General features: G+C 37.8%; 2 protein-coding genes across 2 annotated transcripts in view; both read left to right on the top strand.

Annotated features, from left to right (window-relative positions):
• Positions 1-668: 668 nt before the first annotated feature.
• Positions 669-3,799, top strand: LOC590785 (toll-like receptor 3). The gene has a single exon (XM_030993423.1). The coding sequence runs from the start codon at positions 732-734 to the stop codon at positions 3,408-3,410; it is 2,679 nt and encodes an 892-aa protein (XP_030849283.1). The 5' UTR covers positions 669-731; the 3' UTR covers positions 3,411-3,799.
• A 5,426-nt stretch (positions 3,800-9,225) lies between these two features.
• The window catches only part of LOC100888379 (calcineurin-binding protein cabin-1), a 45,351-nt gene continuing 29,531 nt past the window's right edge, over positions 9,226-25,045 (top strand). Inside the window, exons 1-18 of the mRNA XM_030993424.1 lie at positions 9,226-9,288; positions 9,747-9,828; positions 10,482-10,548; positions 11,468-11,667; positions 12,664-12,780; positions 13,334-13,417; positions 15,347-15,460; positions 16,194-16,331; positions 16,772-16,952; positions 18,038-18,091; positions 18,586-18,661; positions 19,000-19,048; positions 19,866-19,966; positions 20,594-20,660; positions 21,467-21,515; positions 22,598-22,834; positions 23,241-23,488; positions 24,311-24,503. Of these exons, the coding sequence (XP_030849284.1) occupies positions 9,787-9,828; positions 10,482-10,548; positions 11,468-11,667; positions 12,664-12,780; positions 13,334-13,417; positions 15,347-15,460; positions 16,194-16,331; positions 16,772-16,952; positions 18,038-18,091; positions 18,586-18,661; positions 19,000-19,048; positions 19,866-19,966; positions 20,594-20,660; positions 21,467-21,515; positions 22,598-22,834; positions 23,241-23,488; positions 24,311-24,503 (2,017 nt within the window). The 5' untranslated portion in view covers positions 9,226-9,288; positions 9,747-9,786. The remainder of the gene's footprint in view (positions 9,289-9,746; positions 9,829-10,481; positions 10,549-11,467; positions 11,668-12,663; positions 12,781-13,333; positions 13,418-15,346; positions 15,461-16,193; positions 16,332-16,771; positions 16,953-18,037; positions 18,092-18,585; positions 18,662-18,999; positions 19,049-19,865; positions 19,967-20,593; positions 20,661-21,466; positions 21,516-22,597; positions 22,835-23,240; positions 23,489-24,310; positions 24,504-25,045) is intronic.

A 25,045-nucleotide genomic window follows, 5' to 3' on the forward strand; every position in this document is an offset into this window, starting at 1 on the left:
ATTGTACTTAAAGTCATCTAGTAGAAGTAATTGACTTTAGAAATTAGATCCATCACAGTTTTGAATACATCTCTTTGAGACTCTTCGACAAACTTTTTTCAGAGGGTTTTAACTGTGCTTCAAATTCTATAGTAGAAGAAATGGACGTTTATGAATCAGACTCTTTATATTTTTAAAATCATATCTTTGAGATTCTTCGACAAACTTTGCTTCAGAGGTTTTCAACTTGCATTTGAGACAAAAAATGGACATTTATTAATTAGATACGTTGCAATTTTGAACTCATCTCTTTGAGATTCTTCGAGAAACTTTACTTCGGAGGTTTTTCAACTGTACTTCAAGTCATTTATACAGGTACTTCAAATATAATGTGTGGGTGATAACGTCATCACAGGACAGATTTTTTTTTTTAAACCTATAGACAAACCTTTAAAAAATCTGAAGAAAATATTTAAAAAGACGAGTCCTACTGAAGCCAAGAAATCGTCACAGTAAGCTAATGCGTTTCTGCAGCAAACAGGACAATTTTCTTTTCTTTCTTTTTTGGCAATGGTAACACCCCATTAAAGCCAATTCTATAGGGAGACGTAACAATTAGCCGCGGCCTTACCAAAGCAAATAATACATTTTGTTTCTGCAGTGGTGACACCCTAGAGATTATAATCATGCTCAGGATAACGACTTCTCATACAGCCTCAAGGTTTTCCTTCTGCTTGTTGGTGCTGTGTGCCATGTCCCTGCTCTCTGCACGATCGCTTGTGAAGGATGTTTCAGGAAGTCTCAGCCCTAAGTCAACCAACGGTTGCCAGCTTAGGAACACCAGCCTCGGACTAAAAGCTAACTGTACTCACCTAGATCTCAAGTCTGTTCCTCAGGATCTTCCAAGCAACACGGTAATACTTCGTCTCACATCCAACAAGATCACAACCCTGTTCAACAGTTCTTTTGCCTATCTTCCTGACATCGTTATCTTAGGGCTTGCAAGCAATATCCTCTCAAAGATAGAAAGTGGTGCCTTTAAGCCTCTGGCTCATCTCAGGGAATTAAGTCTAAGCAACAACAGACTAGTTTCTCTTCCATCAGGTCTGCTTTGCATGAATAATTTCCTTTCCACACTCATTCTATGTACAAACAGATTGTTTTCTTTTCCTGGTGATGCACTGCCATGGTCTAACAGTATCAAGAAACTTGACGTAAGTGGCAATAAAATCTCCCTCATTGATTCCCGTGACCTAAAACCTCTCCAGAATTGTTCACTGGAAAGGCTGTCGTTAGTAAATAATGCCTTAAGTAGTCTTCCTCTTAATATTTTCTCATATTTGAGCACAGTGAGGGTGTTGGGTATTTCGAGAAACAATTTTCGAAAATTTCACATATCCATGGTTTTAGGAAGTACTGTCATCACAAACCTTTTCTTTGAATCATGCAAGATACATGAAATAATTCCATTGAACAAGTCACATGTCTCTCTAGGGGAATGGGGCAATATCTCTAAACTAAGTCTTGCATCAAATATAATAATTTACGTCCCTGATTTTGCATTTTGGGGTTTCAATCAGACAACAGTTATTTCACTTCATAACAGCCAGATTGCTAAATTATCAAACAGATCATTTTGTGGGTTAGACCACTTAATTCAGTTGGATCTGTCTTACAATCGCCTCACAACCATAAGCTTAGATATGTTCTCTTGCAATAAAATGTTACAGCAACTGAAGCTTAATGGGAATAATATTGCAAGGCTATCCATCGGCAAAGAATCGGGCCTTTCCTTACTCTATATACTCGACTTGGCGCACAATAATATCAAGGATATCGAAATCAGCAGAAAGAATGTTACATTTCCCTCAGTAGAGTACATCGATCTGTCTTTTAACAGATTCACATGGATCAAGAGGCTAATCCTGTGGAGTTTCACTAATCTGAAAATTCTGAACCTGTCGAACAATGACATCTACTATTCATATTCTCCCAATTCGTTTATAAACTTGAGGCTTCTCCAAGAGCTGTATCTTACCAATGAGCATTTACAGATCATCAACAAGGCTTTTCGCTACCTAGGGGCTCTAACCGTCTTGGATTTGTCATTTGCCCCATTGAAATTAACCTCCATAAGTCAATTCACAAATACCTCATCCCTCACCACGCTAATTATGCGTGAAAACAGTCTGAGGAGTACAGATATGTACCATGTCAAGACTAAAAGCTCTCTGTTTCTTGGCCTAGACTCTTTGGAGAGACTGGACCTAAGACAGAATAAGCTTGATATGTTAGTACCAGGTACCTTCAAACCGCTGAAGAAACTCAAGATACTTGACCTGTCGCAGTCTTCTATAACAGTTCTGAGCCGTGGTGTCTTTGACAGCCTGACTGCCCTTATGACATTGGACCTTCGCGACAATGAGATCACGAAGATATCTGAATGTCTGCTTCAAACACAATACCATCTTGCCGTTCTATTTTTAAGCAACAATAAACTTGAAACCATTCCAAGGACATTATTCAATGAAACCTCCTCTCTGCACAGTCTGTACATCCAAGAAAACAAAATTACTACGATAGAACCAAACACGATGTTCCCGACAAACACGACACTGAAACTTGATGCTTACGGAAACCCATTTTCCTGTACGTGCCGCTTGAGTTGGTTCGTGAACTGGCTCCATTCTGGCAATGTTGAGCTCAGGAATCGAGAAATAACTTTCTGCTCGCTAACGTCCATCAAAGAAGAGGTCCATTCACCTATACTTTCATTCAACCCTGACCAGTTCTGTGGCATTGACACTGTGATGATCACATGTGTATCCTTTTCAGTTGTCCTGGTCGTGGTGATTTGCTTGGTGGCTTACAGGAAGCGATGGTGGCTAAACTACAAACTCTTTCTTCTCAAGCTAGCTATCTTTGGCTATGAGGAAATCAACCAGGACTTTGACGCCCAAGACTACGAGTACCAGCTAAACATCATGTACAATGAAGATGACGAGGAATGGGTGGACCGGATCATGAAGCCAATGCTGCAGGAGAGGTTTCCACATCTGCGGAAAGTGGTCTTTGGTGACAATGATCTCAACATCGGGATGTTCTACATCAATGCTCTCCACTACGCCACCGAGATCAGCTTCAAGACTGTCTTGTTGATAAGTTACAACTCTGTAGATGATGCCTGGTTCTTGACAAAGCTGCGCATAGCCTTAGAGCACATCAACGACACCAGACTGGATAAGGTAATACTGATTTTCATTGAGGATATCCATGATGAGGACCTCCCGTACCTGGTTCGGTTATTCCTGAGTAAGAACAAACCTTATATGTTGTGGACGGACGATGAAGATGGCCAGGAACTCTTCTGGGCTCAGTTTGAAAAGAGCATGAGAGCCAATAGGGCCCTCAACAGCGTTATTCCCGTTTGACAAGAATACTTACTACAATCCTTGATAATGTTTGCTTAATTGATCATTCTAGAGCCATAGCTTACAGCTACCAAAGGAATTGCACACATAATGTTGATCTACAATTCCAAAATAATCAATGTCTTATCTTTATATCATTTAATCTCCAAAACTTATCTTTATGTGCAGTTACCGTTCTAACAATTCAATTCCGAGTCATGATTTTGAAATTTTTGTTAATTGGCAGTGAGTTTGATATGTATTAAATCTAATTATAGTTGAACCTATGTCTGTATCAGTTTTTCCCTCCGCTCATTATGTAATAGCATGTATTATGTACTAGTTATGAGGAACTTATACCTTCATTTGTAAACCTCTGTCCTGGATTAGTGATGTTAATTCTTCATTTGAAGGGTGAATTTTTTAATACAATAAAGATTTATTTATAAAAATGGTCAATTAATCCATACAAAGTAAGCTTCTTGGTCTTCTACCCAAAAACGTATGGTAGTGGGTTTTCATGGGGAATTTAATACCATCCTGGTGTTTACCAAAAAAGGTGTTGTCAGTCACCGAGAGTGGATTTCACTCTAGTTACGATATACATGTCTTAGTTAATGCACTGTGCCCTAGCCTACCATTGTATATAATTCTCATCATCTATATCAAATTTCTCTCACCCTCGGGGTATATAGGCAAGCTGGATTATTTTCTGGTGGGACATTAATTGGTAATCCAACAAAATCTTAGTCTCAGCGAATTGTGTTACAATTCGCATGGACACTGACTACTATATGTGGCTTTAAAACGATTCTATTATTTGGTCTGTACAAGGTAAAATTATGTTGAAGGATTAGAAATTGACTAATTTATATTTCCTTTGTATATATACATTGTAGAACATAGTAATTTAAAGAAAGATTGCTGTAAATGGTAATTAATTTCAACATTAATAAATATAATGTAAACTCTATTCGATCTTTAATATGTTTCTTTTGAAACGAAGCTCAGAAAAGTTATAAGTAAAAAGAAATGTAAAATGCATTTTAAAGAAATTTCCTTGTATATTTATGCTAAACGTACACTTTATATATCTTAACGGCACAACACGTTGTGACATCATTCAAAATGATACATTGCCTTTCAGATACCTGTTCATCAAGAAACAAATGTGACGTAACAAAAAATTGGCGCCTATACAACATAAAGTCAAAGATCTGCAATAATGTATCATTAAGAACATCACATTAACGTGTATTTAAAATGAAATTATTTTCTTTTATTTGTCTGCATAGGTATAAAGTGTTAATATGCTCCAATATCATTTTTCAAATGTACTGATGTATTACAACATACAATTAACAAATAGATTAGTCTTACCACTGACTTGTAAATATGATATTTGTGTGTTTTTCATAACTTATTAATGAAAGGTGGATTGTTGATTAAGGGCATTTATTGAATACTTGATACGTCACATTATCAAGAAACGTAAATCGGGACAAATCTATTTTCACATACAGTAGTTACAAAATCACAGAATATTTGTGTAGTTAATTGTACATGCATAACATTACTATAATCAGAAATATATTGCAAGATGATTAAAAGCCTTTTAACCCTTACTGTACTGGGGGGGGGGGCCTCAGAGGCCCCCCTCGACATTTTCGGAGATTGCGCCGCAACCGCTTGGAATTTTGAATTGTCGTTTCATGACTTTTTTCCCTCAAGTCTTACGCACATTTTGATACCATTTTCGTCAAAATCGGATATACCTGTAAGGCGTTACATAACAATTAGTATGCGCATGTCATCAAAAAAAAAAAAAAAAAATGAAAATCGCATCAAAATTTGCATACTTTTATCATTATTAATTACATTAAAATAAAAAAATTTGTGTTAGAAAAGAAGTTTCATATGAATAATGAGTTTCATTAACATTCAAAAATTGGAGTTTGACACGTTTTCGGTAAAATGCATAAAATTAGCGCATTTTGCATAATTAATTAGGCTAACGACAAAAATGTGCATATTCGGAAAAAACTAATTATACCATCTTGTTCCTTACGTAAATATCTACAAACATGCAAATTTTCGTGTTCATCGGACAATCGACGGCCGAGGTCATAGGGGGGGGGGGCCTCCCAGGCCCCCCCCCCCCCCCCCCAGTCAGTGGGTGCTCAAAATAGCCCAGTACAGTAAGGGTTAAAGATATTTTCTGTAAATAAAGTATTTGAATAGCAGTATATGCCTACACTTATCTTGTTATTGTAGTTCTATCAGAGATCGAGCCCGGAGGGAAGAGTCTAACTGAAGTTGTCTCTGTCTGCCATTTTGTACTGGCATTTTGCGGAAAGCTAAACTTGGCCATTCTGAAATATTCATTTTGAAAAAGATGCTTCTCCTATTTTAATCTACATTGCATGGAGCAATTAAAAAATGAGGATCTTCAAACAGAATTAGTCCTAACATTAGATCAGGCTGCATTATAAAAAGATCTGACATTTTGTTCTGACATTTTGAAAGCTATACTATACGCTGCTTTCTCTGGTATAGCTTGTTTTGCATACAGTATAAATGAATTTGAGAAGCAGCATAAATAAAAGGCCCTTACCCTAAATGCTATTAGGGACTTTTAGATTTGCCGAACGACAACGTGGATTGCTACGATCGACGTCCTTTTAATGCACTGCCTTGAATGGACGTCACACGTATCAGTCCACGCAAATCTAAAAGTCCCTATTCATTAGGCAGGGACAGATATCCTCTCATCTCATTGGCAGCCGCCAGATAATTAACATAGTACAGCTTATAGGAGCCTGCGGTACAGTTATATTTAGGTTCTAATACAAGTAGGCTACCCTGGGCTATTCACCCCCGGCCAACTACTAGCGGGACAGTTACCTCAAGCACACACCCCCCCCCCCCGGGAAAATAAGTCTTTTCTTCTCGGAATCTTTATTGATCCATACAGATTGGTCAATGCAGTTTGATCAATAAAGTCCAGAGAAGATCACAAACTTCATCTGTCAAGAGTAAGTCACATTGTCACAATCATTTCATGGAAAGATGTATGAAATATTTCTTCCAATTGTTTTGGCAACAGTGTATACATATAAATATTTAAGACACCAATTTAAAACCCAGGGCAGCGTTTCATGAAACCGCCATAAGTTCACCGACACCCCATTGCTCAATGGGTTGTCGATGAACTTTTACCGTACCATCGGATGTATTCTCGTAAGGGTATTTGTTAACTTGGAATAGGTATACTTACAACAACAACAAGTTACCCCTGCCCCCTTATTTTCTGTAAATATTTTCTGTAAATAAAGCAAAAGTATTTGAATACCAGTATGCCTACACTTATCTCGTATTGTAGTTCTATCAGGGAACACGGAGTGAAGAGCCTATCAAAAGTTGTCTCTGTCTCTATCTTTGCTATTTTGCGGAAATCCATTCTGAAATATTCATTTTGAAAAAGATGCTTCCCCTATTTTAAACTACCTTGCATATAGAGCAATTAAAACGTGAGGATCTTCAAACAGAATGAGTCCTAACATTAGATCATGTAGACTGATATATACAAAGATCTGACATTTTTTACTGACATTTTGAAAGCTAAACACTCATCATATTGTACGCTGCTTTTTCTGGTATAGCCTGTTTTGTATACATAATAAATGAACTTGAGAAGCAGCATAAATAATATTTGGCCCTGACCTTAAATGCTATTCATTAGGCAGGGACGGCTATCGTCTCATCTCATTATCTGGGGGGCGGGGGGGGGGGGGGGGGGGGGGGGGGGGCGGGGAGGGAGGAGGGGGTAGTGAGCACTATTTTTTTCGGCCGGGGGGGGGGGTATACGTGCCCCCTGTGTCCCCCTAGATCCGCCCCTGGAAATATTTATTCCAACTTTTTTGGCAACACAAGAGTATGTATATATTCAAAATAATAATAATAATATAATAATAAATTATGTTTCTATAGCACATTATACAAGGTAATGTCTCTATGCGCTTTACATTGTATTACAAGCTTAATTATCTACTATTGAACTATCCTCAAACGAAACATTCTGACAAGATCTTAACTAAAATAGTACAACAGTAACTAGATGGATAAACATTATAATTCATTCTTAAATAATGATACAACAATTATGGTGCAAGAGTTTATTCATATATTACAAGTTGTAGACATTTACAATTTCAATTGAAATTGTAGATAACAAAGCATGAATATAATTAATTCTTAAAAAGGTAGGTCTTAAGTGCAGTCTTGAAGGTGTGGATGGAAGGTGCAGTTCTAATGGCGAGCGGTAGAGAGTTCCAGAGGGTGGGAGCATTGAAGGTGAAGGAGCTACGGCCGTAGTACTGGGTTTTAAAACGAGGAACCTGGAGAAGATGTTTGTTCTGGGATCTGAGAGCACGCGGGAGGGTGTGTATAGATGTGAATGAAAATACCGATTTAAAATCCAGGGCTGCGTTTCACGAAACCTCTATTACAAGTTCACTTGACATCCCATTGAAAACAAAATGTTTAAGACGCGTTTTAATGGGATGTCCAGGGGCGGCGATCCCGGGGGGACGGGGGGACACGTCCCCCCTCAAAATTTGAAAAAGTATATAGCAAATACTAACTAAAGACTGCAACACACTTTTAGGCTCTGGAGGGCCTATAAGAGTGCAGCGTTTAGACAAATAAAAATGCAACAATCTTCTCATTCGGTAGCTACGCTACCTCGCATAATATCCTTCAAAAAGTAAATACCGGAAAAAGTGAAGTGTGAAAAAAGTATATATTGCTTGTTTTTATACTATAGTTTTGCTAAGGAATTTAAGTGTTAAATACAAAAAAACTTCAAAAACCTGTGAGGGGTAGGATCACTTTCGTCACCTTCACCCCTCTCATTCACCATGATCCCTCGAACTTGCGATCTGATGGGGGGGGGGGGGGGGGGGCTTGGGGCTCTGTCCCTTGGACCCCACCAAGGGCCCTAAGGCCAGTGTCACAAATAAGTTATCAAATTATGCTCATCTGACTGTAATGAAATGACTAAAACCCCTGAGATTCATGGGGCTCCGCCCCTGGACCCCACGCTAATGTACGCTAGTTGCTTTGCTCGCTTTGCTCTACCCGATCGTAAATACCTTAGCCCCCCACACTTTGAAAAAACGTTCCCAGAGCCTGCGTAACATAATTATAAGAGTGGTGGTGATATGCAACATTTTTCTACCCCCCCCCGCCAAACTTTTTTGCTCATTACGCCTCTGCTCCCTCGATCGTCCCTCGCATTTCGCCCCCCCCCCCCCCCCCCCCCCCGCCGGTGGAAATCGCCGCCTCTGGGGATCTTCGGTTAACTTTTATTTTACTTTTTATTTACCGTCGGGTGTATTCTCGTACTATCACGGAAGAGGTATTTGTTAACTTGGAAGAGTTATACTTACACAAACAAAAAGGTACGCCTGCGCCCCCCCCCCCCCCCCCTCCTCCCCGACATCGACAACAGGGAAATTAGTTTACTTTAATTGGAGGGATATCTATTCTATCACAGAAGGGGCGTTTTTTCAGGACCACCAACGGCCGGCTCCGGTTTCTACTGTTATATCTCTATAATCAATCGGTTCCACGTCACTGATTGGAAAATTGGCAGTATATACAAACAAATCATCTCAACTATTCAAATTGCTTGGGCTCTGGACAACGGGTAGTCAGTGTAGGTGTAGGTGTTCGGGTTCGAGTTGTCTATGCCGTCTGCCATTGTCAATGCATGCAATGCGTATATCGCCTAGAGGACTATGGCATGAATATTCATGAGGTTATATTTGATCGAGGACGAGGTCTGCTTTGTTTTCATTGCATTGATTCCCATCAATTTGATTTTTCAAAAGTTATGGTAAGATAATTTTCAAATTTTATGTTGTTTTGGCCATCTCACCGAATCAATTATTCTGAATCCTAGTTTGATGTAACTAACAACATACTTATTTGCGACAAAAAGTTACTTCGAAGCAGAGGGCCGTGATCGGGATCGGGAAATATTTTGACATAAATTGTAACGTGTGGTTGAATGAGAGGGTGAGAGTTGTCATTTCCGGTCAAGAGTCGAGTCTTTATCTTTTTAAGGAAAAGTTAGAGAATTTATGTGGGGTAATAAATCTAGATTATCAGAACACTGTAGGGAATTTTGAGCAAATAAATGATGCGTGCATGATTATAAATTAGCCATTATCGAGTTATTGAGTGAACATGCATGGTGAAAAGAAATCAAAACAATGCGAAAAATCACACGCCATCACAAAATGGGAAATTAAAATACATTCTCACTTTCACAACTTTTTCCCTTCCTTCTAGCTTCTGGAGGTGATGATGACTAATGTGACAAGACGGTAAGATGCCTATCATACGCACATTGAAGGAAACGGGTAATAGCTATGTAAGTATAATGAGATGGAGAACGCATTTGTTTGTCCAGTGGATGGATCATGCGCATGCAGCTCTGTCAAACTTAATCAAAGTTCAAATTTAATTTTTCAGTAAACTAGAGTCTGAACATTATACTGTCAGTTTACAAACACTCGCTAGAAGGGCAGTCAGAGAAGGGTGAAATCTTTGTATTTGATTAAACTATACATTCACTAGCTGTGTGTGCACTTCACACGACGGACACGTCAGTGCATATTTCTTCCCTGTTCCAATTTTATGTTTGAATTTTTGTCTGTAGATCTAGATGATGTTTGTTGTGTTTTCTCTGTTTGTTTTTTTAGCTGGTACTTTATTTATATTAATCATATCTTACTTAAAGATACTTCTCCTTAATGCAGGCTTAATTATTAAAGCGTATTCAGCTCAAAATTCCTTCATCGTGTTAAGTTGGCTAGATCATGACCAGGTGGGTCGGCATGGAATTTGAATTTGGGAGGTACACTACGATCTCCAGTACTTGTCCAGACTGTTTTCAAGACTATAGACACCCTTTGCATTAACTAAATCTTCATTTTAAACTAGTTTCAGGATTTTCGCATTCTTATGTAATATGTCTTTTGAGTTTCTCAGTGACAGACCATGATATATTTGTGTTTCTTGCAGGAGGCTGCAAAGCAAAGATTGCTAGAGGCTACAGCACATCTTGAAGATGATGAGGGCACAGTAATAGGTACGTAGTACTTAACAAGATCTGGGGAGGGGGTGTTTCACAAAGATCCTAAGTTGGACTTAACAATTATGAAACAATTTCAGGTCGTCAAGAACAACTTTGGTTTAAAAAATATGAATAAAATTTAAATGTGTTAGTAAATCTGTGTGTTGCCATATTAACTGATTTTCACTTTTGGATGAAATGTATGGATAAATGCAACAATTTGCTTGGAATCACCCTCATCCGTGACTTTTCTATGAGTTTGTTTATAGATAAACTCGCATGAATGAGGTCTGGTAAAAATTAGATATAGAAAATAAATTCTCACAGAATCCAATAAAACTTACACTGAATGTTCAAGATTACAAATACTGTACATGTAAATGACATGTGCCAAACAATTTTGGTAGTAAAAGTATAGGGGCTGATAATGACAAAAGATCAGATAAAGATATTAGTAGGCTCGACACCATGTGCTTACACAGGCTGCTATGTGCAAATTCAGTTGTGGTCTTTATCAAATCTGATGCCCCCAATAGGATTTTGTGCATTTGTTTCACTAGTGCAAACAACCAATCTACTGCAGGATAAAAAATCTAGAATAAATCATAGCCATGTTCTCTCAAAATACGATTCCCATACCAGGGGGGTGTTTCACAAAGATCCTATGTTGAACTTATCTCTAAGTTGGACTTGACAATTATGGAAAGCTGTTAGCATCTTTGAAAATGTTTTGTTAAAGTTATTATAAAATTTATGAAAAGTCTAAAATACTTGAATTTTTGCTTTTTAATATATTTTATGTGAAGTCTACAAATGGCTGTCCATAATGTTTAAGTCTAACTTATAGCTAAGTTCGACCTAGGATTTTTGTGAAACAACCCCAAGGCTCAAGATTAGCTTCAATCTTGTACTTTTATCTTTCTCACCCTTGCAGCAACTGGTGTCCGAGTGAAAGCAAAAAGAAATCGGATCATTAGCGATTCCTCATCCTCCTCTTCATCCTCCTCGGATGACAAGCGGGATGATGACGATGGCGACGATGATGCAGATGATGATGATGAAGATGAAGAAGATATTATATCGCAGAAAAGACAGCGAGGCAGGGAAAGGAAACTGCTCAGGAATCTTGAGAAGGTGGGTTCAACATTTGTTGTGAGTCAGGGAGACAGATGTTTTGGGGAGCTCAACGGAATATACTTCATTCAAGGCTTGTTAAAGGGGGTGTAGTATGACGTAACTATTTGTCTTTCCTGTGGCCTGACCCGGGGGGCCAATCAGGTATAATACCACTACGAACGACGCGACCGCAGTATTCACATGCATGCAACATACGTGAAACCGAAGCGTGAGGAGAACTTCGGTCTGTTTCACGAACGCGCTGACCATGTTAATCAAGTCCATTCATTTACGTTGTCCGAAAGAAGTCGTAGATGGCGTTAACCAGTATCTTCCATGCTACATCCCCTTTAAGATTACAGTTTTTTTGTTATGTACTACATGAATGGCCAGTTGAGATAACAATGTTAGTTGTATGCAAAAGGTAATTTGTGTGTTCTCACTTATCTGCATGTTGTAAGACAAAAACCGTCACTGTTTACCTCGGAATATGTGAACCAACCTTTACTGGCCATGTTCCGCATCAATTCACATGCCTGACATTTTTCTATTCTGCTTAGTCTGGCTGCTGCATAGAAATATAGCTGGATGTAGTAATGTATCAGAGTTGACTTAGATTTTAGAGAATAAAATGAGTATAAAGAGTGTCTGGTTCTGCACTCATCTATAATAGACCTACACTGCTTGTCTGATTTCAGGCTCCGACACCCCATGTTAATGTTTTTGTTTTGACTGCTTTGTTTTAGGCTCCATAATGTATTGAGTGTGTGTGTGATATGTATCAATCAGATATGATTATTTACATCTGGGGACCGACCATTAACATGACCAGTCATAAGATGTGACTCGGTCTCGAACCCGGGTCTACTGATTGTATGTGAAGACAGAGAGCTGCACCAACTCACATCTCCCTGGAGTTCAAAGATGTCCAGGCCTTCTTTCAGGCTTACTGAGTAAAACCAGACATATTTTGCTTTTCATCCTGTCCAATGGATCTTTGTCATTCTCATGCAGGAGATGAAGAGGAAACGCACGATTGTGTCCATCAGCCGGCCGTCCTTGTACAAACGTACTGAGATGCACTCCATTACACCAGCCAAACCAAAGACCAAGAAACCCAAGTCTGCTATGGTGCGTAAATTTGTTAATTCGTTTATTCATTTATTCATTTTCATAAAAACCACAGCAAATGCAAATAAACATACAAGTATATATACATACAAAGAATGTTCAGTTTATTCAAGAACTTCAAATGAAATAGGAGAACGAAGGAAAAGCCCATGGCCTTGTTTAAAAAAAGTTCCCCCAAATACAAAATGCAATGTTTTGAACATTCCTAATTATCATCTTCACCAAGGCTAAACTAGTGGTTTATTGGTATAGTACCTTTGAATGAGACACGTGCAAAAGAAGGAGAATGTTTTTAATGCCGTTGATGTAACTGATGTTTACATACATGCCAACTGTTCAGATTAAAGAGGAACATTCCTCTTTTTGGGAGAAGATAATTATCATTTTAATGCAGGTGTTCCTCTTCCTGTACAAATTTGTCTGTAGTATTGAATAGGAGAGTTAGGATTGTTCCTCTTTTTTTTAAAAATAGCATAATTTGTACAGATTTCTGATTTTCAAATGTTGGCATGTATGTGTTTATCCTTTAAATTATGTTTTCTCTTTTTACCAGTCTATGATCTCGGCCTTGAACGATTATGGCGAGGATTCAGACAGCGATGAAGAATCAGAAGTAGAGCTTACTAAAGAAGCACAGGTAAAACATACATGTATAGAAAATTAAATATTATTCCTACTCTTCATTAGTTCCACGCCTCTGGAACTCCCTCCCTCCTTCTTCTTCGCGACAACGACAAGCTAAAAATCTTTTAGGTCAGGCCTCGAAACCCATCTCTTCAAACAATTGTGTACTGTAGCCCATGGCTATTGGAGAAGCAGGCACCTTTGAATGTTTGAAACGATAAATGGAGCCATACAGGTGATGTGGATCATCGTCATCATCATCAATTAATGATTAAACCTGGGGCCTATTCTGAAAAGGTTTGGTAGTGACAGATATTGTTATGAATTTGAAAAGGAAGTTATGATTGTGAAGATCTGTAACCAATGCTGCTCAGGAGGCGTAGAGATTTAAGCTGTGAGTAATGTTGTACTTATATTTTATATATTGATTGTCAAATTGAAATTACATGAAATGTGTACTTATTGGTGTGGTGCAGGTGTGTCATGTAGACCTTTGTAAGCATCTTTGATAGACATTTTATAGCAATAACTTGCCATAAAGGTATCCTCTATTCACTTTGAAAGAATAGCAATGAATCCAGACATACTGGAGCTCTATGTCTTGCACTCATCAGAATTACTTACAAGGATTAACAGAAAAACAGTTAAACATTAAAAAAAAAAAAGAGCAAAGTGCATGAAAAAATAACAGGCTGTGATTGGCTGTCAGGAATCACAAGACAGTAGACGTAATGCCAACTGTTTAATGAAAACGTGCTGTAGCCCCTACACAAGTAATTAATATTGCTTGTGTCGAGATGCGGTTCCCACGCAATTCCTAGCACTCTTAACACAGAGGCAGCCCAGCAGACGTGTCACTGTTGTCAGATTGATACCCACTGGCTAACTCTACAGGTTTTAATGTGTAATTGCAGTAATGCATTCTATGTAGCATTCCACAGAAACAAATTAATATTCATATAGTCACATGCATTGTATAAATCAACATCACAAAGTATTCTTGAATATTTATACTTAAACAAAAGGTATATTCACAGTATATGTAACTTACATGTATACTTCAAGCTTGGCAGCATCTGGTGAATATTGACACCAATCAGGGAGAGAGATAGATAGATGAAAAGATGGTGGATGAAAAGGGTGAATGTGTGTGAGGGATGACCTATTAGTATGAAAAAGGGATGAATCATGGAGATGTACAGTGTAGGGTTTTAAAAATTCAAAATAAATCCCTTCACTTGCATAGTACTAGGTGCATATAATGATATTTGGTTCATCAATGCCCAAAATTTGCTATATTCCTGGTATGCCAAGAACGTTTGTAACAAATTGTTGTCTTTGTTTGGAGGAAGCCTTCTTACTGTAGAGATTGAGGTGTCGTGGTCCAGTGAAAAAGTCTCCGGACTGTGAACCACAAGGTACAGGGTTCAAATCCCTGCCACATCACCAACGTCCTTTGGCAAGACGTTAATCTACATTTGCCACACTCCACCCAGGTGAGGTAAATGGGTACCTGGTAGAAATTAATTCTTTGAAATGCCAGAGCGCCGCAATGGCAGCACAGCCAAAGCCGCAAAGCTAAAGCCGGGGAATAATCTCCAAGTTTGGAAGCGCTTAGTGATTCTAATAAGCGCTATATACAAACTGAGTATTATTATTATTACCTGGCAGGATTATTCCTTGAAGTGAATTGTGCGCTGATAATGGCTGCCGGAGGTTAAGCTAGGGAAATAATTTCCAAAGCTCTTTGGAAGCGCATAGGGACGTTATATCATAATGTGTTATGTGCTATACTATACAAGAACAGATGATTATTATTATTCCTGTACGAGAAAGCAGTCCCACTGCCACATTATTCAAATCGGACTAAGGTCAAACAAGATCTTGCAGAGAACTCTTGCTTACATGTTCATGTCTGTTTTCTCCTCTGTATTTTTCACAGGAAGAGGAAGCTTTCTCCCTGTACAAGAAAGCGCTCGAGTTCCAACGCAGCGGAGATGTCCAGAAGGCTCAAGAAACTTACAAAGACCTCCTACAAACCAGATTCCTTTCAAAGGTAGAGTATACAGAATAAGGGGGTCAGATGTTGAGATAGTGGCCAAATGTCATTGTGATGGGCAACCTTGTTACCCTTCTAAATTTATAATGGACAAATGAACGTGCTTCTTATTGACATTGGATATGCACATACTTGAATCTTGGAAAAGGATAGAAATTATAAGTACAAATTGTAAGTGTCAACAATTTGATGAGTATAATTTAATCCTCTTTTTGTGATTTCGTTTTTTTCTTCCAATATTTGTATGTTGATGTTTAAATTTTACTCTTGTTTTTTAACAATGTGCTTGGATTTGCTGAGAAGCAGTCTGTTTTTACCGATTATGAGTTTTTACTGTGAACGAGTAAATTCTATACTATACAATACAATGAATATTGTTACAGTGTTCCTAGAATATACAGGCAGGATGCTATATTATAAACCAAGATTGACTGCTTGACAAGGCTTCGCAGGACAAGAAAGAAGGAGTGACCAACACAACGGTAACCCTGAAATACTTTACCTATTGTCACATGCTGTGAAAAGTAAAATTATGGTATAAAACATCATTTAAAAGTGAATAAAACGTCATCTTATAAAGCAAATAATATACACATCATTTTGTTCAGGCGTTAGTAAATTTACCCACACTCGGTACCTTTGAAACAGTCCAAACACCCTCGGCTATTGGGTAATTCTTACTAATGCCCTCACTGCTGTGTATTATTTGTATAATATTGCTGTTTTGTAGGTAAAGGCGTCTCAAGAGGAGCGAAGGGGAGGAGTTACCAACACGGCGATAACCCTGAAATACTCAAGCTATAAGAATCTTGGTAACCTGGCAATGGGAAAGGACGACACTGATACTGCCATGGAAAACTATCTGGAGGTATGAATCATTTTATATATATAGAGAGAGAGAGAGAGAGAGAGAGAGAGAGAGAGAGGAGAAAAAAAGAGTGAGGGAACTGAAGAGAGAAAGAAAGAATAAGAGGGGAAAAGAGAGAGAGAGAGAGAGAGACAGATAGAGAGACAAATAGAGAGACAGAGAAAGAGAGAAAGAGAGTATTAGAGAAAGGGGAACTAGTAACATAGAAAATTCTATGTTTAACACCTTGTAAATGATGGATACCGGTACTTGCAGATGTTTCATGTTGTGAATGAATTGAATCACAAATGCTCCAGTTTCAAAGACAGATAGAGAGAGAGAGAGAGAGAGAGAGAGATAGGCAGACATACATACAGACAAAGAGAGATAGACAGACAGAGAGAGATATTGTACTGCACTAAACGATATCACATATACATGAACATCTTGTCGTTTTATAGGCGGTCAGTTTAGACAGTACGGACGTCACCCTCTGGTACCGGATCGGCACCGTAGCGGTCAAGCTAAGCCAGCTAGCCTTGGCCAGGGTGGCCTTTGAGCAGGGCCTAAGATGTTCCAAGTTTCATTGGCCTTGCCTGGACTATCTCTGCACTGTGCTGTATGCCATCAACGACTATGTCAGTAAGTACCTTAGGCCAGGGAAAAAATGACTTGAACAATTTTGGGGGCTAATTTTCAAGCTTGCTTTGGTACTCTGAAATAACGCTCTTTAATTTGTTTTGCATTGAACTCTATGCAAATTTTGGGGGCTCTTTCATGACTTTCGAGGGCTAATTTGCCCCGAGCCCTCGTATATTTTTTCCCTGCCTTAGACTTAAAATAAAACGATGTTGTATTGCCTTTAGGTGCCAAAACCTGGGTTGGTCGGTCGGATATCTTTTCTCTTTTTGTTCTTTCTCAAAACAACAACCGTCGCAAACAAAACTCAAAACCGAGAATGTCGCCCAAAATCTTGCTGTTTTCTTGCTGGTGCAGTGCATAGTATATACACATACTCAGGGCCAGTGTCTACTTGTTTACGCTAGCAGGATTCCGAAACTAGGGCAGAAGATGAGTGAGAATTTGGGAATAATTTGATGATTTTATGCATTTATATCCCATTTTAACAAACAAAATAGTTTTTTTTTAAATTCATTTAACATTTTTTTTTTTAAACGTTAAAAAAAAAGAAGACTTTATTAAATAGCCGACCGTAGATTTTAAGATTTTTGGGTAGGTCGCAAAGGGCAATACAACACATTTAAAAAAAAGATTTTTGTGTGTATGGCTCAAGTGCCATTGTCTGTGCATAATATATACGTAACTTTGTGATTGTGATCAAATACAACACGCAACGAACACATATTTTCATCCCTATTATAGCGATGTGTATTAATGCAAAAACAGAGACACAGATAGTGAGGAAAATCTCATTTCAGTACTTCCATTCACAAGGCTCAAAGTGTTATCTTTCACGTAAAAAGTCATAAACAGCATGCAAAATCATTGAGTCTGCAGACATGGAACTGTTGTCTTTCCTTGTGAAAAGAGCATTGTTCCTGCTTAAATTTTTATTTTTATTTTGGCACTCTGACTCAAAGGAATATAGGGATATAAAATCTGTGTGGATCAGTAATTGATTCAGAATGCACTAATACCATTTTGCAATGCACTTGCCAATCTTTTGACTATTCTTATATTCATATTCCATTTGAACTTTCTTCCAGCTTGTCTGTACTACATAGCCCAAGCACTTGAGAAGGACAAACGATACACCAAAGGCAAGTACTTGTTTTTAATTTCTCAGCCTACGTTTTTTTTTTTTGGTAAGGATTACTTTCTGACCATAAACCTTTGCGCTCATGTAATGTTTAGATTCACAACAGTTTCATCTGTGAAACTACTGGATCACAACTGACACAACAATTTTTTTGTGTGCGTTTTTGCCATTTGTGAATGTTTCTTGCCTTTATGTCATTTTCACAATCATCATTGTCATTATCATTATTGCTATTATTACTCATGTATTTCAACATTTCCATTGTCATTATCAGTGTCATTATTTGTGATTGCCATTTCTACGTTTAATATCTTTGTCATTTTCATTGTCATTAACTCTAGAAAACATTGACAAATCAGTGACAAATCTGTTGATAACCAATCAGAAGCAAGGATTTCAGTAGCTTATAACAAAAACTGTCATTTGTCATTGGTGACAAGTTTTGTGAAACACCCCCCAGGTCATGTCTCTGTTGTTTTCTATCTGATGATGTAGGTTTTGCCCTGAGAGATCAGATGTACTCTGAGCAGCCTTGCCTGAGAAGAGATTGCCTGGATCTGTTCAAACACTGGTAAGTAACAAACTACTTTACAAGGAACCGTATTTCTTTTCAGATTGGAGGAGCAAGATTTCACAGAAAGATGATGATGATTCAATTTCAATTCAAATCTTTTAATTCAAATCTTTATTCAACCAATATAAAACAATTTATGACAATATACAAAATAATGGTTAGGACCCCTAAGAAGCAGAAATCTGCTTGTAATCGGGGCCCTGTAACAAAGAATAATTCTGTTGTTTCCTTTCTTATGATTTATGATCATAATTACCAAATAAATGCAAAGGTCAACAGTCTTCATTTTAATACTTGTATATTCCTTTATAATTTTTCTTCTTTTTCTTTTGCAGTGAAAATGATGTCTTTTACTATGAAGTACCCAAAGATAAACGACAAAAGGTATGACAGTTTGTTATTGTTTCTTTGGGGTGAGGGAAAAAGGGCTAAGGATAGATACTTATGTAAATATTGGTATACAAATGCTCTGTATAATATATGATATTCTATATAGTATATTTGGCCAACAGTTATTGAAGCATTGCTGCTAGAAAACAAGAAAAAATTAAAGGGATTGGGTATCTCTATCTCAGACTCTAAACAAAATCCTGGATATAGCTTGTGCTGCTATCATAACCTTTAGGTTAGTCAGGAATCCAATGACTTTTAAAAGCCGATCGCCTGTCTGATTATCAAGATATTTATGATTGGAATTTGAAATTTCAAAAACGGTTTCCCAACAATTTTTAAAACACTATAGGCTGCTGGGGTAATGAGTATGGTAAAACCGGTCACTCAACGATTTTTACTTTTTTGAGGCACTTCATGATCATTTTGAAAGTGCAATTGTTTTAGGGCTTCAATATGACACCATATCACAGACACGGATAACACGTAGGGCCATGCAACTCAGATTTGTAAAACAGGAACATTGTTAAACAATCATATGCCTTTAAAGCCCCTCTGCACAACTTATAGCTACTACCCTCTACATAGCAAACAGTGCCTAATCGGTGCATGTTGGTTCCCCATGATCCCCTTTTTCTTATGGTAATTGAGAGCTGATTTGATGAGATAACCACCTATCAGTGACCTTGAAGGGAGGTCTAATCCCTCCTGGCTAAACTAGTACAGACAGGCTTTAAGAGACAGATTAGAAAGAAATATATGTGGATTTTCTTGATTGTTTCTCCTTGTATATTTTCATTATATCTTGCAGATAGTAGATGAAGCCTTATCACTAAGGTATAAGAGACAGGAGCTTGCCAAAGCACCACCCTTGCCGAGGATCAAGTTCCTTCACCCTCTGACAGAATTAAAGTGAGATATTTTATTCCATTGTAAAGTTCCATTGACTGCTTGATTTTCTTAAAGTAATTGTAATATGTAATTTCATTTTGTATTTTTAAAATGGTTTATTCTGGAGTTTGAAATGAGTATGATAATGTTATTTGTTAGGAATTATTAATGTTTACATTTAAAAAACTGACGTTATATTGTTTTCTTTTCCATTTTGTTATTGTGTATTGTCATTGTAACCCTGCATGAGATGCATCCAATGTAATTTAAATCTCTGTCCTGGGTTTTATGTCAAATCTCTATTATTAACTCTTTCCATCTTGAATCCATAATGTACATTTTGAGTAGCTAAATTTTCTTTTCGTTCATAATATCTTAATTACTGTTCCTTGTTTAGTTGTTATGATTTGTATGTTTCTTTTCTGTTGTATAGTGCTCTGATCAGTTTGTCTGTAGTAGCGCTCAATAAGAATCAATTATTATTATCATTATTATTATTATTATTATGTTATATGAACAATGTATTTTCATGGATAAAGATGAATAAACATTCATTCAGGCTTGGTACTGCCATACTTTAATAATCTTCCTTGTTTCTTGTTCATTATTGAATTATTATTGTCTTTTATTATTTTTATATTGTCCTAGGTGGAAACCTCTTGGAGAAAGACTAGTTGCCCTTTATGATCACATGACATCGAAGGATCCACCAATGGTGAGTCAGCTTTCAAATACAAGAAATCATGCATGCATAACACAAATCACTTGGACTGATATTTGCTGGAAAAGATGACATGGTTGCTAAAAATGATGTTGGACAGATCTCTGTTGATAATTATTGTAAAGCATTATTATAATATTCTAAAGGAACTGTAGAAAGGATACATGTGTACGTATGTTCTGAAAGGAAATTTGACAAGATAAACATTCTTAGAGAGAGAGAGAGAGAGAGAGAGAAGGGAGAGCCAGCGAGACAGAGAAAGAAAGAGAAAAGGAGAACAAGAGACAGAAAGAAAGAGAAAAAAAAAAGAGAAATGTGGTAAAATAGGGGGGAAAAATGAAGGAAAAATAAGAAAGGAGATAGAATAGAGAGTAGAGGGGAGATAGAAATACCAGAATTATATTTATATATCATACACGTTTATGTTTGTAAAAAAAATTGTATATTAGCTTTCTCTCTTCACTTTATTTTATGTATGTCATCTTTAAGGTGCGTTTTTTTATGTATTTATATTCAATTTGGTGTCTATATGATCTGTTTCATGTTTATAACGCAGACTTGCTGAAAAGAAGTCTTTTTAGGCTGATGTGAGTTTTACCTGATTAAATAAAGACAAATTAAACAAATGATAAATAAGTTATAGGAGAGGGAGAAGTAGGAATGAGACGATTTCATGTGCGAGAGCTAAAATTATTTGTACAATACCTTTCCTTTATTTAAACATATTTGTGGCTTTGAAGCATTACATTTATAAAATACCTTTCCTGTTTATACATTTTTTTTTCTCATTGTTCTCTCAGAGCCTCGTCACAATAATTGATCTGGAGGATTACAAGTCTAAAGAGACAGGTATGTATATCTTAACTTTTAAAGCCTGTCTGCCCTAGTTTGGCCAGGAGGGATTAGACCTCCCTGCGTGGTCACTGACAGGTGGTTATGTCATCAATCAGCTCTCAATTCATAAGAAAAATGGATCATAGGGGACCAACGGGTACCGCTTAGGCATTCTTTGCTATGTAGAGGGCGCAAGTAGCTACAGTCCTGCTTTAAATCAGAAAATATGGCTGTGTCTGAAACTTTTGTGAGTTGTGTACGTAGTCCAGATTTGCTATAGCTTCAATTACAAAATGACTGAAATATCCATGAATTACATCTGTGAAATCTTGCAGTTATGAAATGTTTACTATCCACCAAAACAACATTTCACAACAATTTGCAAAAGTTAGTGGGTTTTCAACAGTAGATGAATCCAAAATAATCCATCAAAATGAAAGGAGAAAAGAAAATTAAAGAATGGAGAGGGGCTATGAACTGGCTTGTAGTGGTGTTTTCATTGTCATCATCATCTCTTGAGGGCTGATCATATGTCAATGATAACAATAAAAACTACCTCTGATAAAAAGGCACAATGCTCGCTGATTTGTGCTATCGAGCCTTCAGCATCAATTTTCTCAGATCCATGACATTTTCTACCAAGATGGATATCATAATTATCATTAGAAATTATCTTAAAAAGAAGGTTGAGTTCTGGGAAGAGGTAAAAAATATTTTGTGAGCGTTATCATTGTATTATGAGAGTGTGGAAGAACATCAGATAAAAAATCTTCCCTGAAAAGCATGGCTATTCAAATGTCTTAATATTCTAAATATGGCACGTAAAATCATAACAATCGGGACAGATTTAATGCCACATGTTCGTGTAAGTCCCATATACATCTTTCTGTGTACAGTGCTTGTAACTTTATTAAGACTGGGCCAAATTTCTTATCGTTTTGATGATTCCAGAACCTTGCAGTACACACCAATACTTATATGCTAGATGATCAACCTTTTCTGATCGATTCCACACCATTTCTTTCACAATGCAATTGCATGACCTGAACTCAACTTTATCTTTAACACGTTTCTCTTTTCATTTTGAATGTCCAAAGCTTCCAAAGCAGCCAAAGATGTCACACCAGAGAGAGCAAAGATGGGGCCTTCTCCTGCTCCAATGGATGTAGATCCCTCCGATCAAAACAAACCTGCAGCATCCCCCGTGTCTGGTAGTAGGGAAGGTGATCAAGAGGACCGTCAGATACCCACAGACACCCCAGAGCACATGGGGGAGCAGACCCCAGGACAGATGGGTGAAGAGGCCAAAGAGGCTGAAGAACCACAGCAAGCAGGTGCAGTAGATTACATGCATGTCATTTGAAGGAATAGCAATTCATTGTCCATGTAAAGTGGTCTAGTGGTTAGTTATGTGGTCTCACTGTACAAGACCAAGAGTTCAATCCTGAGTCACATTTCTCGAATGATGACATGAAAGGTCTGTACCCAAATGTAAATTAAGGCTGTACGCCATCTTTTTAAGGGGGTCCAGATTGAAATGTTGAGGGTTTGTGTTTCTGGGTCCTATGTATGAATTTCAAATTCTCTTTTTTTGCGGCCCTATACAAAGGGCTTGACTTCCCATCGACTGGTAGTAGGTAGGAACTCTTCTTTAATCCTGTTGCAGTTCCTTTCTAAATCAAGTTGTTGTCTAGTCTTTGTAAGTTCTGACAAATCCATTATACATTGTTTTAAAAGTAGATGCTGAAGAATCTATGGATGTGGATGTGGAAACAGTGCTAGATGAGAAGACCAAAACTGAAGAGAGCAAGACGACAGAACCTGCCGAGAGTAAGACGATGACAGAAGATGCGGGTACATCAGAACAGACCCTTGGAAGTTCTGCACTGACCCTCAAACAGCTTGCTGAAGCCTATCTGAAGAGCCGAGGAGTTCAAGAAGAAGGAACTGACCTGCCAGGGGATGCTGCGTCTGCATCAGCTGTAGATGTAAGTTTGTATAGGCTTGGAGAATCCCAACCTTACGGTGAGATGGTAGTCGGTTTCCATGAGCAGTAGGTCATAAATCGCTGACACCAGACTTGGTGGAGATGCCATTAAGGGGTATGCAGTTTCGCACACAGCAAAACCCGTAGTCCAATCAAGAAATATCCCCTAGCCTCTCGGAGAGTCTTTGTGTTAAGGATATGTAAATTGAGGACTTTTCCATACGGGACGATTGGTGGAAAATGCAGAGCATTACATAAAGCCTGTTGGTCATAAAACTGAAGGCTAATCCTGGTGATTGACAACACCTGTTATGGGGTTAACACCCAAACGGTATAAAATTCCCCATGAGAACCCGAAACTTGTATCTGCGTCTTTAAAAAGGGCTACGCCTTTTCTGCTGCTCCCATAGCCAGGGGTCTAATTAAACATTCATATATTCTTCACAATGTTTACGAAAAAGCACATGGGAAAATGATGGGTTGGGCCTTGGCCTCAGCGCAGTGTTTTTCCTTGTTACCCTGTAACAGATTATTGACATTTTATAGATCAAATTGGGTGCATTAAACTGCTGATGGCACTAAGTCCTGAGCTTAGGTGAAAAAGAGAAACCCATTATAAAAGAAGAAAAAAGGACAACTGCTATACCAAGTGGGTAGATGTGTAAACATATCTGAATAGAATGAGCTATATGGGCTAACATGAGGTAACCATGCACAAATTTACAGATTGAATCTTTACTGAAATCCAGCCTTTTTTGGTCACAATAAATAAATCAATAAGATAAAATAAAAATAGATTTTCAACAATTGTTCTCTTCCAAAGATGGAAAAAGAGCAGGAACCTCCTGACAGCACCACTGCAGTGCTAGACTCCACCCCAGCCATTTCAGACCTGCCCAACATGGAGCTGCAGGCAGACAGTGCAGCAGGGAGCAGCCAGGATAGCATCCAGCAGTCTGGTAGGGAGTCTACCATGGGCGAATCATCCCAGGACAAGACGAAGATCCAGCCTGAAGGTAAGCAGTTTATGGATCTGGGCCCTGTTTCATGAAACTTGTTATCAATGACATGTTTCAATAACTGTTATAAGCTACTGAAATCGTGGTATTTGATTGGCTGAGAGCGAATTTGTCATAGAATTTTTGAATTTGTTATTGATAACAAGTTTTATGAAACAGGCCCCTGATCTGTCAGAGAAATAACAGCTCTCTGAAAACTTGAAATCTAAAGCTGAGGCGATGAGAGGATGTCATCAAGTCAAAAGCTAGTATTTAGGTTGACAACTTTTGTTTCCCATGCTTTAGATTTCTAGTTTTCAGAGAGCTGTTATTTCGTAGTACAACAAATTTTTACCGATGACTGCAGCGTTTTTTTTAATCTCCCATTCACCAACTGGTAATGAATGTCCAAGCACATACATTTACATAATCATGAATATGTATCTGATTAACAAGAATTCAGATTTCTAACATAACAAGGATTTAGTTCTATGTGTGACCTCTCAATATAAAAGTGTCGTAGTCGAGTGGTTCAAGCACTTGACTTGAAATTCAAAGGT

This window comes from Strongylocentrotus purpuratus, unplaced genomic scaffold, assembly GCF_000002235.5.
Source record: "Strongylocentrotus purpuratus isolate Spur 01 unplaced genomic scaffold, Spur_5.0 spur5_scaffold_20, whole genome shotgun sequence".
Taxonomy (NCBI): domain Eukaryota; kingdom Metazoa; phylum Echinodermata; class Echinoidea; order Camarodonta; family Strongylocentrotidae; genus Strongylocentrotus; species Strongylocentrotus purpuratus.